This window comes from Cyprinus carpio, chromosome A8 (assembly GCF_018340385.1).
Source record: "Cyprinus carpio isolate SPL01 chromosome A8, ASM1834038v1, whole genome shotgun sequence".
NCBI classification, from domain to species: Eukaryota; Metazoa; Chordata; class Actinopteri; order Cypriniformes; family Cyprinidae; genus Cyprinus; species Cyprinus carpio.
Genome location: NC_056579.1, coordinates 562,646 through 578,183, shown reverse-complemented (window position 1 = coordinate 578,183; position 15,538 = coordinate 562,646). Strand labels below are relative to the sequence as shown.

At 39.0% G+C, this 15,538-nt stretch overlaps 1 protein-coding gene across 5 annotated transcripts in view; it reads left to right on the top strand.

Moving 5' to 3' along the window:
* Positions 1-15,538, top strand: part of sema6a (sema domain, transmembrane domain (TM), and cytoplasmic domain, (semaphorin) 6A) — a 54,055-nt gene that overhangs the window by 30,285 nt on the left and 8,232 nt on the right. For 2 of the 5 annotated variants that reach the window (XM_042761488.1, XM_042761487.1), the window contains exons 7-19: positions 1,577-1,667; positions 2,884-3,003; positions 3,183-3,271; positions 4,644-4,861; positions 5,136-5,267; positions 6,408-6,563; positions 7,623-7,796; positions 8,783-8,923; positions 9,009-9,086; positions 10,798-10,856; positions 11,887-11,907; positions 11,994-12,047; positions 13,614-13,757. In XM_042761488.1, coding sequence (XP_042617422.1) covers positions 1,577-1,667; positions 2,884-3,003; positions 3,183-3,271; positions 4,644-4,861; positions 5,136-5,267; positions 6,408-6,563; positions 7,623-7,796; positions 8,783-8,923; positions 9,009-9,086; positions 10,798-10,856; positions 11,887-11,907; positions 11,994-12,047; positions 13,614-13,757 — 1,477 coding nt within the window. Of the gene's footprint in view, positions 1-1,576; positions 1,668-2,883; positions 3,004-3,182; positions 3,272-4,643; positions 4,862-5,135; positions 5,268-6,407; positions 6,564-7,622; positions 7,797-8,782; positions 8,924-9,008; positions 9,087-10,797; positions 10,857-11,886; positions 11,908-11,993; positions 12,048-13,610; positions 13,758-15,538 lie in introns of all 5 variants that reach the window. The other 3 variants (XM_042761490.1, XM_042761489.1, XM_042761491.1) reach the window with 3 other exon arrangements.

Sequence of the window (15,538 nt, the reverse complement as noted above, 5' to 3'; positions counted from 1 at the left end):
AATTAACACCTCTGTTTTTTCAGAATTTAGCAGTAGGAAATTACTAGTCATCCAGTTTTTTATATCAGCTATGCATTCTGTTAGTTTTGCAAAATGGTATGTTTCGCCAGGCCACAAAGAAATATAGAGCTGAGTATCTTCAGCATAACAGTGAAAGCTAACACTGTGTTTCCTGATGATATCTCCCAAGGGTAACATGTAAAGTGTGAAAAGTAACGGTCCTAGTACTGAGCCTTGTGGCACTCCATACTATACTTGTGATCGATATGATATCTCGTCATTCACTGCTATGAATTATTGATGGTCAGATAAGTAAGATTTGAACCATGACATACAATTCCACTAATGCCAACATAATTTTGTAGAATGTTGTGGTTGATGGTGTCAAACACAGTGCTAAGATCCAGTACCTCTTATAGAGAAAAAAAAATTATCAGATGTGATTAAATCAGCTTTTGAGTGCATAAAACATTATGCATTGCCTTAAACAACATTTCATGGCATTTATTTTTCCCATAGTAATTTATGACTGTTAAACCTGTTGAATAAACCAGCTTTCATTCATACTGAAGGTGTTAATTTGCTGCTGCAGTCTCTCCGTTCAGTGACTAATAATGAGTGTTTTTGCTTTATATTGTTACATGGTCACATTTATTTCTATAGTGCTTTATACAATGCAGTTTGTTTCAAAGAAGCTTAATGGAAGAGATCTTTCATTTATTTGTGTTGCAACACTGGTTTATATGGAGCTGCACACATGACATGCGGGACAAATATAAATATCGTTGCCCACAAATTAAGAATTCATTCCCTTGTTGTGGTAAATCATTGCTAAGTTATGTAGTCATTTGTCTCATTTTAATTATGTCAAAACGAAGGAACGAATTAATTCAGCATGGCCATGATTTAATCTAATGAGGGAATGAATTGAGTCGGAGGAAGGAATTCTCAATTTGCGGCTGCAGTAAATATATCTTTGTCATGTGCAGCTCCGTGCGTCTGATTTTTGTTAATAAAAGTTCTGTGTTTTATAAGTGAGTTTGTCATTGTACAGTTTTATTGTTGTAAGAATAATAATGAATCCAGCATTTTCAAGCAATGGTTTTGTTCAAAGAAAGGGAAAGATGTGAAGATGTGACGTTAAAGATCAAAGTAAATGCTGTATTTGACGGGTATCTGATCTTGTAAACTGTGTGGTGTTATTGCTAGTATTGATGAGTATCACGACTTTATTAATCGGTGAAATTCCTGGTTTGGTCTTCCTCCCTGTCATGCTTCAGAGCAGGAATACCCTGACATTCCTGATCCGTGTTTGTTTCAGTGTATTTTCGGAGGAATGTTAATTGGGTTCCTGATACGTCACATGTGAGCTCTGGTCTCCTGATTGACCCTTCTTCAGATTCTCCACGATAGAAATAGCCAGCGAAATGAGCAGCTGGCCTGAGCGACTGGTCTTGGCAGGCATCAGAGAGGGAGAGCTTTAAATATAACACCACGACGTGTGTGAAAGTCTCAGACGCTGGAGGTTAGGGTGGGTTTGACCTCTGACCTCTGACCATTCCCTTCATTCCTGCAGATGGACAGTCTGGACGCTGTGGGCGATGAGATCAGCGGTATGGCACGCTGCCCATACGATGCCAAACATGCCAACGTGGCCCTGTTCGCCGGTAAGACACCGCCATCACGTCTGAAACGCTTTCATAAACAGTGTCCGTAAGAAGAATGTGGGAATACGGCCGGAGCAACAGTCGCTCCCTGTTTCTGGATAGAGCATTTGCTGGCAGCGGCTCGTGTGCGGCTGCTCTGGAAACACATGAAACTATTGTAGTGCAGTTAGAGAGAGTCTCTGGGAGTCCCTCCCCAAAATACAGCAGCAAAAATAACCCTGGAGATGGAAAACCCACATGAATCATTCCTCCATTAGCGGCCGTAAAAACCTTCCAGTCGCAGGCCAGAGAAAGTTCTGCCTGCCCAGCACTCGTGCGGCTAAATAATGCCATTATACACAATAATAATGATGTTTCCAAGTTAAAAACGAAGATATTTTACATAAAAAGTCTACTTCAAAATGTCTTGCTATTTATTTGTAATTATTTGTGCAATTTACTGGCATTTTCAGAAAATGTTCAAGAAAATGGATTCAGGAAAATTAGACAGCACAAAATACAACAGGGAATATGGTTAATTATAAATTCATAAATGTAATATTGCATGATTAGATATTACATTAAATTGGTGGATAAAATATAAACAATAAAATTACTCATAAATATGTTTTTTTTATCAAGCCCCTGGTTTGTAATTAATATCAGTATAGCATTAATCTTTTAAGCTATTTCTGTATCTCTCTTAATATAGATAATGTTTGTGATTTCAAAAATCTATATGATAAACTAATATTTGTACTTGTTTATCTTATCAACCAACCAACGGTATTTTTCATGTTTATGACAGGAAATGTAATATTATAACATTTTATAAAATTATAAATAAATTAAATATCTAGAGATTAGTTATTATATTAAAAGATTTAGATATTATAATAAATTGGTGGATAAAATATAAAAAATAAAATGAAAATAAATATTCATTTTTATCCAACCCCTGAGTTGTAATTAATATCAATAGGCTATTTCATCTAGTCAGTCTGTCTTATTATGTGTATTTTTCATTTAATGTGTGTGTGTGTGTGTGTGTGTGTGTGTGTGTGTGTGTGTGTGTGCTATTTGTTTCTTTATCTGCTAACCAATCTTCAATTGTTATTTATTTTTTAAAAGCATCACAGAGTGTTGTATTTGTAGTTGAGAGGTTGTTTCTGTCTGTTTTTTGTATAGATGTTGGATTCATTTTGAAGTGTTTAAACGCTGTTGTTTTCTGCTGTAGATGGGAAGTTATACTCCGCCACAGTCACAGACTTCCTGGCGATCGATGCGGTGATCTACCGCAGTCTGGGCGACAGTCCGACCCTCAGGACGGTCAAACACGACTCCAAATGGCTGAAAGGTGAGTTGATTTTACCGACAGAAACACAACCTCCCGTCACGTCCGCTGATCCCGTCGGAGATGATCATCCGGTCGACTCTAGGACTGTTTCATCACTCTTCAGTCTTCATCACATTATACTAGGATTCAAATTCACGTTTTTTGATGTTTGAGCTCACAGTCGCTCTTGTTGATTTCAGAGCCGAATTTCGTCCAAGCCATCGATTACGGCGAGTTCATCTACTTCTTCTTTCGGGAAATCGCCATGGAGTACAACAGCATGGGGAAGGTATGGGAGAAACATCTAGTGTGTTGTCCTGCTTCAGCGCCGCAGACAGGAAGTGACAGGAAGTGGGCGTAAGAAATATGTGAGGGTTTTTAAGAGATCTAGGGCACGGCCCGTCAGGACGCAGGTACTAAAAATAACACAAACATTGTCTGCTCTTTGAACGACGGGCCCTAAATAGTCCAGAATTGACTTCCTGGTCTGTGAGTGCATGACAAAGGCTCATTGTTGTGAGTTCAAAGACAGAAGACGTGAGATTTGAGAGGCTGATTCAGTGAGGAGTAATTACAGCCTGAGCGTCTCCTGTGAATATGAGTCTCTCCAGTTACTGTACGGACCGACCTGCCAGCTTACTGTAATTACCCTCATACTCCACTAACAGCTCTCCAGTTACAGCAACATCTATATATGACAGTGCTGGAGGAACTTCACATTTGTTTCTATAGCGCTTTATACAATACAGAATCAACAGAACAGAATCAGAGATCTATGAATCAATGTCAGCTATAAAGCAGCTCAGTTGTGTCATTATTCAGATCAATACGTCTGATCTGACATCTGATAGTGTCAGTGCAGTTAAATCGATAATATTAATGACTCTTAATTATTGGTGGTTGTTGTTGAGAATTTTTTGATTAGTTTTTTTTTATCAAGCTTGCAATTCCATTTCGAGTCAGGCAATCAGGAGCTCAAAAAATGGTGTAAACTATACAATAAACCCTGTCACTATACTAAAAAGATTTAAATTGCACATAAGGCAGTTTTTATTATAATATAAGCATATATTTATCAACATGCTCCTCTGGAGTTACTTTTTCTAGCTGACTATCAAGTTTTATGTTCATTAAATGTCTTTCCTGAGGTAAATGTGATTTTACATGACATTATTGATCTCAAGCTGATTTATTGATGTCTTTCTGCGGTTGAATCACTGATTGATCGATTACAAGATACATGATTAATTTCTGTGAGTTCTTCTGATTCTTCTGATGTTCGTTCATGTTTATTTGGTGCTATAACTAGTAGTAAAGAGGAAGAGATGATCAGTGATCTGACAGCAGACATTAAAGATTAGAAGTGACAGAATTTGAAAGCTGAGACTTTGTTTCATATCAAAAGTAGCAAAGATTATTGTGATTATTGGATGCAGGAGCTACAAATAATGTTCAGAGAAGTTTTATTTTGTTTACACGTTTATTCTTTGGATTTAAGAATCGATATTGGTTCATCAAAATGAGATTTGATTAAAATCACGAAATCAATGTGTTAAACCCAGCCTGCAGAATCCAGGCTCAGTTTAATTCTCCTGAAGCATTTCTGGGGTTTTTGAGCGTGATGAGTATGTAGGACGTGTTTAACGTGTCTCTCTGATCAGGTGGTGTTTCCGCGAGTGGCTCGCGTGTGTAAGAGCGACCTCGGCGGCTCTCAGCGAGTGCTGGAGAAGCAGTGGACGTCCTTCCTGAAGACGCGGCTCAACTGCTCCATCCCTGGAGACTCGCACTTCTACTTCAACATCCTGCAGGCCGTCACCGATGTCATCCACATCAGCGGTCGCGACGTGGTCATGGCCACCTTCTCCACGCCGTACAACAGGTACAGAGAATAGCAGGCCAGAGCAGTCGAGCTCGTTTAATCAGCATCGAGCTTCAGCAGGCTGCTGGGAAATGTGAGATTCCCATGAATGAACTCGTGTTGATGGGAAGGTGACACACAATGAGGGTGTGTTAGTCAGAACCCACGGCTCTTCTGCCTCACTGAGATTCACAGTTCATACCATCACAATTCAGCCTTGTGTGCCGCTCGTGTCCGAGCCGCAGTGATTCACAGTTTTGTTATTTTGCTGAAAGCATGTCTCCGTGTGTTACAGCATCCCGGGATCAGCCGTCTGCGCATACGACATGGCGGAGATCGCAGCGGCCTTCACCGGACGCTTCAAAGAGCAGAAGTCACCCGATTCCACCTGGACGCCCGTCCCAGAGGAGAAGGTGCCCAGACCCAGGTATCCGTCCCATACCCTTCCACTGGGTTTCTGCTCACAGTCCAGCTCTCAGTCACTCTCCTCATTCAGCGGCGAGACACTGCTGACCAAACCAGTGTTTCATGCACTTTTCAGTTTTAAGTGTTTCATGCACTTCTTTCAGATGAGTGGAGAGAAAACATCCAAAACACACGTTTGTGTCCCTGCAGCACAAAAGCAGTCATAAGTAGCACAGGTATATTTGTAGCAATAGACAACAATACATTGAATGAATCAAAATTATTGATTTTTCTTTTATGCCAAAAATCATTAGGATATTAAGTAAAGATCATGTTCCATGAAGATATTTTGTAAATTTCCTATCGTAAATTTATCAAAACTTAATTTTTGATTAGTAATATGCATTGCTAAGAATTTCATCTGAACAACTTTAAAGATGATTTTCTCAATATTTAGATTTTTTTGCACCCTCAGGTTCCAGATTTTCAAATAGTTGTATCTCAGACAAATATTGTTCTATCCTAACAAACCACACATCAATGGAGAGATTATTTATTCAGCCTTCAGATGATGCATAAATCTTAAGTTCAGCAAAGTTGACCCTCATGACTGGTTTTGTGCTCCAGGGTCACATTTAAGTGTTTATTGTGTTGCACTTTATCTATTTGCGTCTGTAGATTTCAATCTTTAAAGAGTTTTTACTCTTACAAAAAGCAAACTTTACAGTTTTATTCCTCTCTATATTCTGAAGGTCTAAATGTGTTTGCATCTGTTACGTCTCCAGATGCAGCAGCTGATTAAATCGTCTCACAGGAGCATTTTTACAAAGTGAAGATCTGCTTCCATATGTTATGTCTCGTCTCTGTGTCGTGATCGGTGGGACTATCGCCTGCACTGATTATCATAAAATGATGTGTTTGTGTGAAACGAGGTCAAGTGTTAATCAGAGCAGCCATGCCGGCTGTGTCTCAATGTGATTCTGTTTCTTCTGTGGTGGGAATGAAGCGGCCTGTTTCCCTTTCAGCATCTGCGCATAAACCTCACTTCAGCCAAAATATCTGTCGCAGCTGAGATTCATTACAGTGATTTAAGCTTGCTGTCGTGATTGTAGCATTGTGATGTTCATATCACTGACGTCTGATGTTCTGCTGTCATCTTCAGGCCAGGCGTCTGCGCAGGATCTTCTTCTGGAGAGAAATTCAAAGTGTCCAATGAGTTTCCGGATGAAACGCTGAACTTCATCAAGCTTCACCCACTGATGGACGAAGCCGTTCCTTCCATCGCCAATCGGCCGTGGTTCCTCAAGACGATGGTCCGGTGAGTCGAGTCGGGTCAGAGGTCCTTCTGAGACATGGAGATTATTGTCATGCAAAGTCCATCTTCATAAGCGCTGCTCATTCTCATGGATGAATCGAGTCATTTGCATGTGATTCAGACATGAAGCCTGAGCGATTCTTGAGATCTTACATGAATCATCATATCAGCTCAACCGTGAAGGAAAGATGACGTTTCTTCCTTATGAAAGCACAGTGAAAGACTGCTGTCTGTTTTGCTATAATGAAATGAATTATGTGAGAATAATGTGTTCTAGCAGAACGAGACGTCTGGTTTCAGTCTGATAAGTTTGTTCATTTGGGTTTGAGTAAATTTGCCCCATGAAAACTGAGTTATTGAAAACACATTTGCTGTATCCGTTTCTCTCGGCTTCAAAGACGTGTATAATTTATTTGTCTTCTTATTTCCATCTTGCCAGTTTTAATAAGGCTGAAAGTGTATTTGCATATGGATTTGGAAATTATACATAGATTTGATTAACACTGAGATGAGCTGCTAATTTGAACGCCGGTCGCCAGATAACGCTTTAATTCCTTTAGCGAGAGCCGAGTCTGAAAATCAATGGAAATTTCATTGTAATAGAATACTTTAATCTAGTCTCAGTCCTGTATCTAATGACCTTATTAGTTTTTATCATATTTACTCAACCTGTCCTGTTTCTTTGTTTAATCAAGTTTTAGTGGACTAAAAGTCTGGGAATTTTAGTATGGTTTTAGTCATTTTAGTCCTGCTGCATAATGGTTAACCTGATAATCACATTTATTTTGTTTAAAATTATAATAGCCATTTCTGATCATGATTGTTGTCCTTTGAGAAATTACATCAGACACATGGCAACAGCAAGCATGAAAACATTTTTTAAGAATCTTTTTATTTTGCATAAAGAGAGTTTTCGTTTTGTAAACTATATTTTAGTTTTGTCTATTTTCGTCAAAGATAATGCATGTTTAATGATGTCAGTCTGGTCTCATCTTCATCTTGAAAGGTCATAGTCCTAGTGTTCATGAATGAAGTTAAGACTGTATTCTGTCTGTCTGGCAGGTATCGTCTGACTCGTATAGCCGTGGATAACGCCGCCGGCCCTCATCGCAACCACACCGTGGTTTTCCTGGGATCGGAGCGAGGAATCGTGCTGAAGTTCCTGGCCAAGATGCGGAGCGGCTTCCTGAACGACAGCCTGTTTCTGGAGGAGCTGAGCGTCTACAACCCAGAGAAGTGTGTGCTCCATTAAGACCAGCCGCTCTGTCATTCACAGTGTTTATCAGGTTACAGCGCGTGGTTAGTAAATGAAGAGCGCTGCAGGTTTGGACCACCAGGCCTCGCTGAATGATTAAAACAAACAGAGTCTGATTAATACAGTATGTGCTGACGAGGACAGCGATGCTGTGTTTGGCCTCAATGATAGAATGCTTATCTGCCTTATTAACATTTTACACTCATGCATTTAGAAGATGCTTTTATCCAAGCAACTTACAAAAGAAGAACAAAGCAATTCGCCTAAGAGCTAACAATATGTGCGTAATACAAAAGCCAGGTTTGTGAAGCAAACTGAACAAGAGAAGAAATGAAGAGAGGATTTTTTATATTAAAGCAAAGCAGCAGAGTCATGTTACTGTGGTTTAGCATGTTCAAAACAATATACTGGTGATGCTGGAGTTTTACTAATGACGTTCATAAATATACAGTTCTGAATAGTAACAAGCTTAGTTCATTAGCATAACTGGATGCGAAGCAACAAGAAACTTTCCAGATGAAATGAATGTGAGTCTACAGTGAAAACACTGATTTACCACAGTTTTTACTTGCTACTAAATTTCACAAATAATCACAAAGAAACAGCAAGTCACACACTGAATTAAATGTGAAATTTGAAGTTCAAAGACTGAAAGAGTATTTATTTGTAAAATATACTATAATCTAAAATATACTATAACCAGTACTCTTTATTTACACTTTGATAAATCATGTTATGTATAAAACCACTTGTCCAATCAGATGTATTTGAGATGTAATCAGCTCTACTGAAGACAAGAGTGAAGTTATTTTCTGTAAGTTCTGATCAGCTTTGTTTGATGAGTCAGTTCAATAACAGTGTCAGTGTTGGTTTCGACTGAGTTATAAAGCAGCTCTACAGATACGAGTCTGAATGAGAGTGAGTCTGTTCAGAAGCTCTGGAGTGAACCGATGTGTGATGTGCTCAGGTGCAGTATTGACGGCGTGGAGGACAAGCGCATCATCAGCATGCAGATCGACAGCAGGAGTCACTCTCTGTTCGTGGCCTTCTCCTCATGCGTGGTCAAAGTCCCGCTGTCCCGCTGCGAACGGCACGGCGAGTGTAAAAAGTGCGTATGCTTTCTCTCTATGTGCCCTGTTCGTACAGACCGCTGACCGCTCTACACGACTGACCCTCCTGCGTGTCTCTCTCAGGTCCTGTATCGCCTCCAGGGACCCCTACTGCGGCTGGGTGTCAGAGGGAGCCTGTAAAGAAATCTCATCGGAGCCGAAGTAAGCGCCTCATTCTCAGTCTGTGATTATAGATCTGCTGACGTCACAGTGTGGTTCTGGAAAAGAGTGTTTGAGCCCAGAAAGCCTCCAGAACTCATCTTGTTATTAATATAGCGTATTAAACGCACAGCATGTTTCCGCCGTCACGTCACACTATTATTTCTGTTCTGATTGAATTTCTTCTTCAAAAATGGAGCCAATACATGAGATCGGCTTGTGCAGTTTCTCTGAAGTGAAGGATTGTGGGATACTATCGGTGTCTGCAATTTAAAGGCTTTTGACTTGATGCTTTCCCCGTCATTTCAGAAAAAGCTTTTTATGTAATGCGCCCTGAGAAAGAAGTAGGATGGCCATCCGTCCAGTCTGAGGACGAACGGTATGGTTTTATAAAACCATGTCCGCTCATTTGCTTTATACTTTATACAATGGTATATAATAAATTATAATGAATGGGCCGTGAGAAAGAAGTAGGGCCGCCATCTGTCCAGTTTTGAAACACCATGTCCACTCATTTGTTTAATACTTTGTACATATAATATGTTATGTTTAAGTTAATATTAAATGATGTACATTTTAGACGCAGTATTGTCATTATGAAATGTTTTGCTCTATTTAACCAATTATTGCTTCGCTGATTAAAGCGGTGGTGTTTCATTCCTGAATGATTCAGCGTTTTTGAACAAATCAAGTGAGTCAATGATTCAGCAAGCCATTCGTAAAGACAGTTGCTAAATTCGAATACTAGTAAACTATTAATACCATTTTTTGCATCTTTCTATGGCATAAATAGTAAGAGAAGTATGCTAGAAATCAGCAAGTCACTTGCTTTGTTCCTGAATGAATCATCGGTTTTGAACGATTTGGTTCAATGTGTGAATCAATGACTCCCTCGTTAAGACTTGTCGCCACATCTACTGGTGGTATTAGTTTTCTAATTAAAGTATCATTTTTATAGTTCTATATCCAGTATATTTTATATTTAACACATTAATCTCCTAACAATATTTATGCAGTGTAAATGCATTCATGGCATCTCTGAGCTGCTTTACACAGTCAAAGATGGATTTTGTTGATATTGATTTCATTTGATTGGTAGGGGCCCTATACTGTCTTACAAATCTAATTGCATTTATTGAATAAATCTATGAATTTATGTTTAATATGGTTAGACAGTTTCCCCTTACAAAGGTAAAAAAAAATGTTCCTGGAAATCAGTTTAAGGGGGAAAATATCTTCCCTCAATGGAATTTTTCATTTGCTTTTTGGTGTTGTAGAAGCGGCCAGCCTGTGAAGTTCCTCATCTGAGCTCTGATTGGCTCATGGCTCTGTTCATGTGTGTTTAAGGGGCTCTTGTGATTCCTGAGGTTCAGATCTCATCAGCAGTCTCATCTGTGAGATGATGAATCTCTCGCTGAACGCTCAAGGGTTGAATGATAACAGGCCTCTCTTCATTACAATCCAGCCAGCATCAGTGAAACTTCAGAAAGAAACTTCTGTGTTTTATTAATATTCATGTCACATTTAGGATCCTGTTTTCTGCTTCATTTTCTCATGATATTGTTTGAATGACACATTCATTCACTCAAACATCTATTAATATTGTTTGAAAATGTACTTGAGATTGAAGTCAGTGAGTGTGAAATGGAGGTGTTGAAGTCACTCGCTCACTGTGTGTGTGTGTGTGTGTGTGTGTGTGTGTGTGTGCGCGCAGATGGCCATTCGAGCAGGACGTGGAACAGGGCAACACAGATGGACTGGGCGACTGCCAAAGTAAGCAGAACCTGTTTACTGAGCGCTGAACGCTCCTCAGACACAGCTACACACACACACACACACACACACACACAGAGAGACATACACACACACACACTCACACAGAGACATACACACACAGACACACACACACACACTAACAGAGACACACACACACTCACTCACAGAGACACACACACACACACTCACAGAGACACACACATACACACTCACACACACACACTCTCACACACACTCACACAGAGACACACACACACACACACATATACACACATACACACTCACACACACACACACACTCTCACAGAGACATACACACACTCACTCACATGCATACACACACACTCTCACACACACATACACACACACACACACACTCACTCGTCAAAAGACTCATTCACACCAGGAACCGCAGTGACACCAGTGGACGATAACCTTATGTTTAAGTTTTTTAATTGTCAGCGGCGTTTTGTCATCTGACACTTTAACTGCTTCATTTTCCATTTCAGTAGGAATATGCACAATTTAGCATTTTGCATAAGGGCGAAAAACTTCAGCGCACAGATTTTGCTCATTTTCAAATTGTTGACGTGAATTTCTCGCTTTAAACAACAGAAATCGTTGTGTTTATTAGCATGCTGTTGTTTAGTCGTCTCAAGATCTATGAAATCGGTGGATTCTGATTGGCTGTCAGTGTTTTTATCGCTCATCAGTGATTCCTGTGATATCGTTCATGTGTGGTCACATTTCACCATTCCATTAGGAATCAGACGACGGATCTTCCTCTGTGTCGTTATCGTTACAGTTGTTACAGCCGTAGTGTGGACTTGATTGTGATTTTTTGCTGGTTAAATCTTTACGGTGATCATCATTGATGTGAACGAGTCTGCAGTCGACTTATTTCTGAACTCTGCTGTCTTGTTAAATGTTCTGCTGTTGCAGTTTTAAATTAATCCAGTAATAAATTATCTGTGTGTGAGAGAGATTCACATTTCAGCCAATTAACACCTTTTTCATTTGTCTCCAGATTCGTTCGTGGCTCTCAATGGTGAGTAAAGCTCTTCTTCTCTCTCTCTCATCGTTCTCTGACTCTGTTTGCGAACGTTTCATTTCTCTGACTGCGTTTTCTTGTAGAGCATCAGCGCAGGCAGCAGGGTGTGAGCGATATTACCCAGAATGCTGCACGCGGTCAGTGTCTCCAGTGTTTCCTGTGTGTAGATGTAGTTAGAGACGCTCTGACCTTTCATTCCCTAATTAGACGGATCTCTGCGCTTCATAGAGCAAAGGATTGTGGGTTAGAGACAGTCGAATGCAAATGACTGTTTACAGGGAATAAACACTCAGGGCTTCTCCCAAGACCAGCAGAAATTATTCATGAAATACAATCAGGCTAAACACACACACACACACATGACTGACAGGCCTCCCCCGGCAGCCAGAGTGAATCTGATTGGCTGAAGCCGTGATTGTGACCTACATATCACATGTTCTGCTGTTTATTAGTGATATTAACCATCTTCTCCTGAGCTTCATTAGCGTCTGTGTGTCTGTCTCCACTTCATTTATTCTGTGTTTGATGTTGTTTTCTCTCTGTTTCCTTTATAAAGCGTGTCTGTTTAGCTTTATAAGCACATATTCCTCCGCTGGTTTCTCCTTGGGTTCCGCTGGTTAAAGCTTTCCTCTCGTATGTGTGTCACCGTCCTCTTCCTCTGGCTGTGGAAAATGAATTATAAAATAGAGCTGTCACACTAATCCTCGCGGCCTGTGGCGCTTTCTTAAATAAATCATTTTAATGACTGCGGCTGGGAGACGATAAACAACGACCCGCGGCACAACACACGGAAAGAGAGTGTATCTGTGCGAGTTTAACCAGTTAAACTAGTACAGCGATTCACTCAAACCCCTCTGACCTACAAGATCTACCCTGAGATTTGAGCTGATACTTCAAGAAATTACACATTTGCATATTGTAAATGTCAGTTATCAGTCAACATGACAAAATATTGTATTGTCTGAATAACAATATATAACAAACTATTAATATTAATTGTATTATTATATACAATTATATATATATATATATATATATATATATATATATATATATATATATATACACACACACACACACACACAGAAATAGTGTTTGAAATTTAAACTTATTTATAAAAATAAAATATTAATCTTCCTTATAGTTTAATTTTGGTTTGTTTTTATTTCAAGATTTTTTTATTTATTTTTAAGATTTTAAGAGCTAAAAATCTTTTAATAACAATTTGTTCATATAAATTATATTATTTATATAATAAAATAGATTATAAAAAAAACAACAATCATTTTAAATGTTTTATTTTTATTTTAAGATTCATTTTATAATTTTTTTTTTTTATTGAATTAGTTATTGGCTTTTCATCAACCCTCAAGAACCCCAGTTACTAGAGTAAACCAGCTGTTCGTCAGTGTTAGATGTCCGTATTTGTTCATCAGATTGATTTGGGTTGGTTTCGTTTTAGTAATCATTACAGCAGCTGGTTTAATTTCACATGATTGTTTGAACAAATTGTGCATTTTCAGGTCAGCTAGTCGTATGTGAGTGTAACGTAATGCAGTTTATTCTGTGATTATTACACAGATCATCAGCAAATCAATCGATCAGTGGACGTGAGATACTGATTAGAGTGTGAATGATGTGAGGTGTGTGTGTGTGTGTGTGTGTGTGTCAGAGAGATGTTAACGTGTGCTGTGCTCCAGCAGGCCTCCTCACCACCGTCCCTCCTCCCTCCGGCGGAGGCCCGCTGCTCCGGGACCGCATGGTCAAGCCAAAGGAGGCTGAGCTGCCGGGCGATCAGAGTGACCCGTATGTGGCCGCTCCCTCAGACACGCAGCAGAAGAGCGCTGGTAAGCCTCGGAGCGATCGTCCTGTGGAGGAAACCAGCTGCTTCCAGCGTCTTTAGCGTCAGAACACGAGCCTGCGCTCAAACCCACGAGAGACACGTCACAACAAACCGTCACAGATAGTCCAGAGATTCAGATCAGTGCTGCCAGCTCATTTACATTTACACTGATGCGTTTATTATGCATCAGTTCATACAGTCACCGGGAATCAAACTCATGGCCTTGGTGTCGAGTTACTGTTTGAGATACGGCAAATATACTCTGTTTGACTCAATATTATATATATAGTTTTTATTACTTTGTATTTCAGTTTTAGTTATTTTAGTCCATCAAGTTAAACTCATTTCTTTGAGAACTAGTTGAATTAAAATAAGTTTTAATATTTTATTTCAGTTAATATTTATTTTATTTAAAGTGACAAATTTTTGTTTTTGTTTTTAGGCTGTATTTATCATCATCAGCCGGAATGACACAACGATTCCAGCGTTTATCGATCGATGCGCGTGATCGAGTGTTGCAGGCGACAGCAGCGCTGAGCTCATTAGCAGACAGCAGTGTTTAATTGACATTGATTATCAATAAGGAAGCGGTTAATCTCCTGACAGACACGAGTCGTGGCGTCTCTCTGTGTGTGTGCTTTAGCGCTGGAAGCGTCTGACGGTCGCTGGAAGCAGTTCATCTGTTCAGCACACAATGGTGGCAGAATCGCATCACTGTTGACGTCTGAGCCTGGGTTACAGCGTTTACCGTGGTACTGAACCGAGGCTCACACATCACATCAGCTTCTTCTCAAAGGCTTTGTTCAGTTGATGATTGATTATGGGTTGCTCTGAGTTCTGCTGGATCTGTGTGATTATATTGTTTGCTTTATGATGCATGGCTTTTCTGTTCACTGCTTCTGATTTTTTCAGACTTTTGTGGCAAACGCTCTTCTGATATTTCCTTTCTGCTTAACATATTAACAAGCTCATGAATATTAATGCAGGCTCCTCCCCCTCCCTCCCTCCCTCCTGTGACGGTCAGATGTGCTGTGAACATGAACGCCTCGTGATTCAGCACTACATCAGCCAGAAATACTCAAGTCAGCTGTGTTTCTGTAGAAAATAAAAGGAAAAGGAAAGAATCAGGAAAGATTCAATGATGGAAAGTTCATTAAATTTGAGAATTTCAGCTCTACAGAAGACAACAGTGTCATTATTCACATCAGTTCAGATCTATGTTGATTCAGATTTGGTTTAATAGCCAAAAATGAATTAATTATGAAACAAATTCAGCTGTAAAGACAGTAGTTTCATTATTCAGATCAGTTCCGTTCAGTGTTGATTTAGTTAATCAAAATTCACCATGGAACACAAAAATAGAAAAATATTTTGTTTAAAGAAAATCAAGCATTTTTTTCCGCATTTTTAGCCCAAATCCATATTACTGTAATGCAAAAATCACAATCTTATTAATTTAATGTAATATTAAATTACATTAATTTATTTATTTAAATTATCAATTATTTATGTATCATAGTTGTAGTATTTACACTGCTTATTTATGTTGTAAATAGACTATATAGAAAAAGTATACTTATCATTGCATTACTGTCTTATTAGGATATTAATTTAATATACTATTAAATAACATTAATTTATTAATGTGAAAATATATTTATTATTTAAATAGTATAGTATATACACATCATAGTAGTAGTATTTACACTGCCTGTTAATGCTTGATTTTCTTTATCTTTATCCTTTCTCTCATTTGATTTTGTGGTTTCATGATTTGCTGATGTT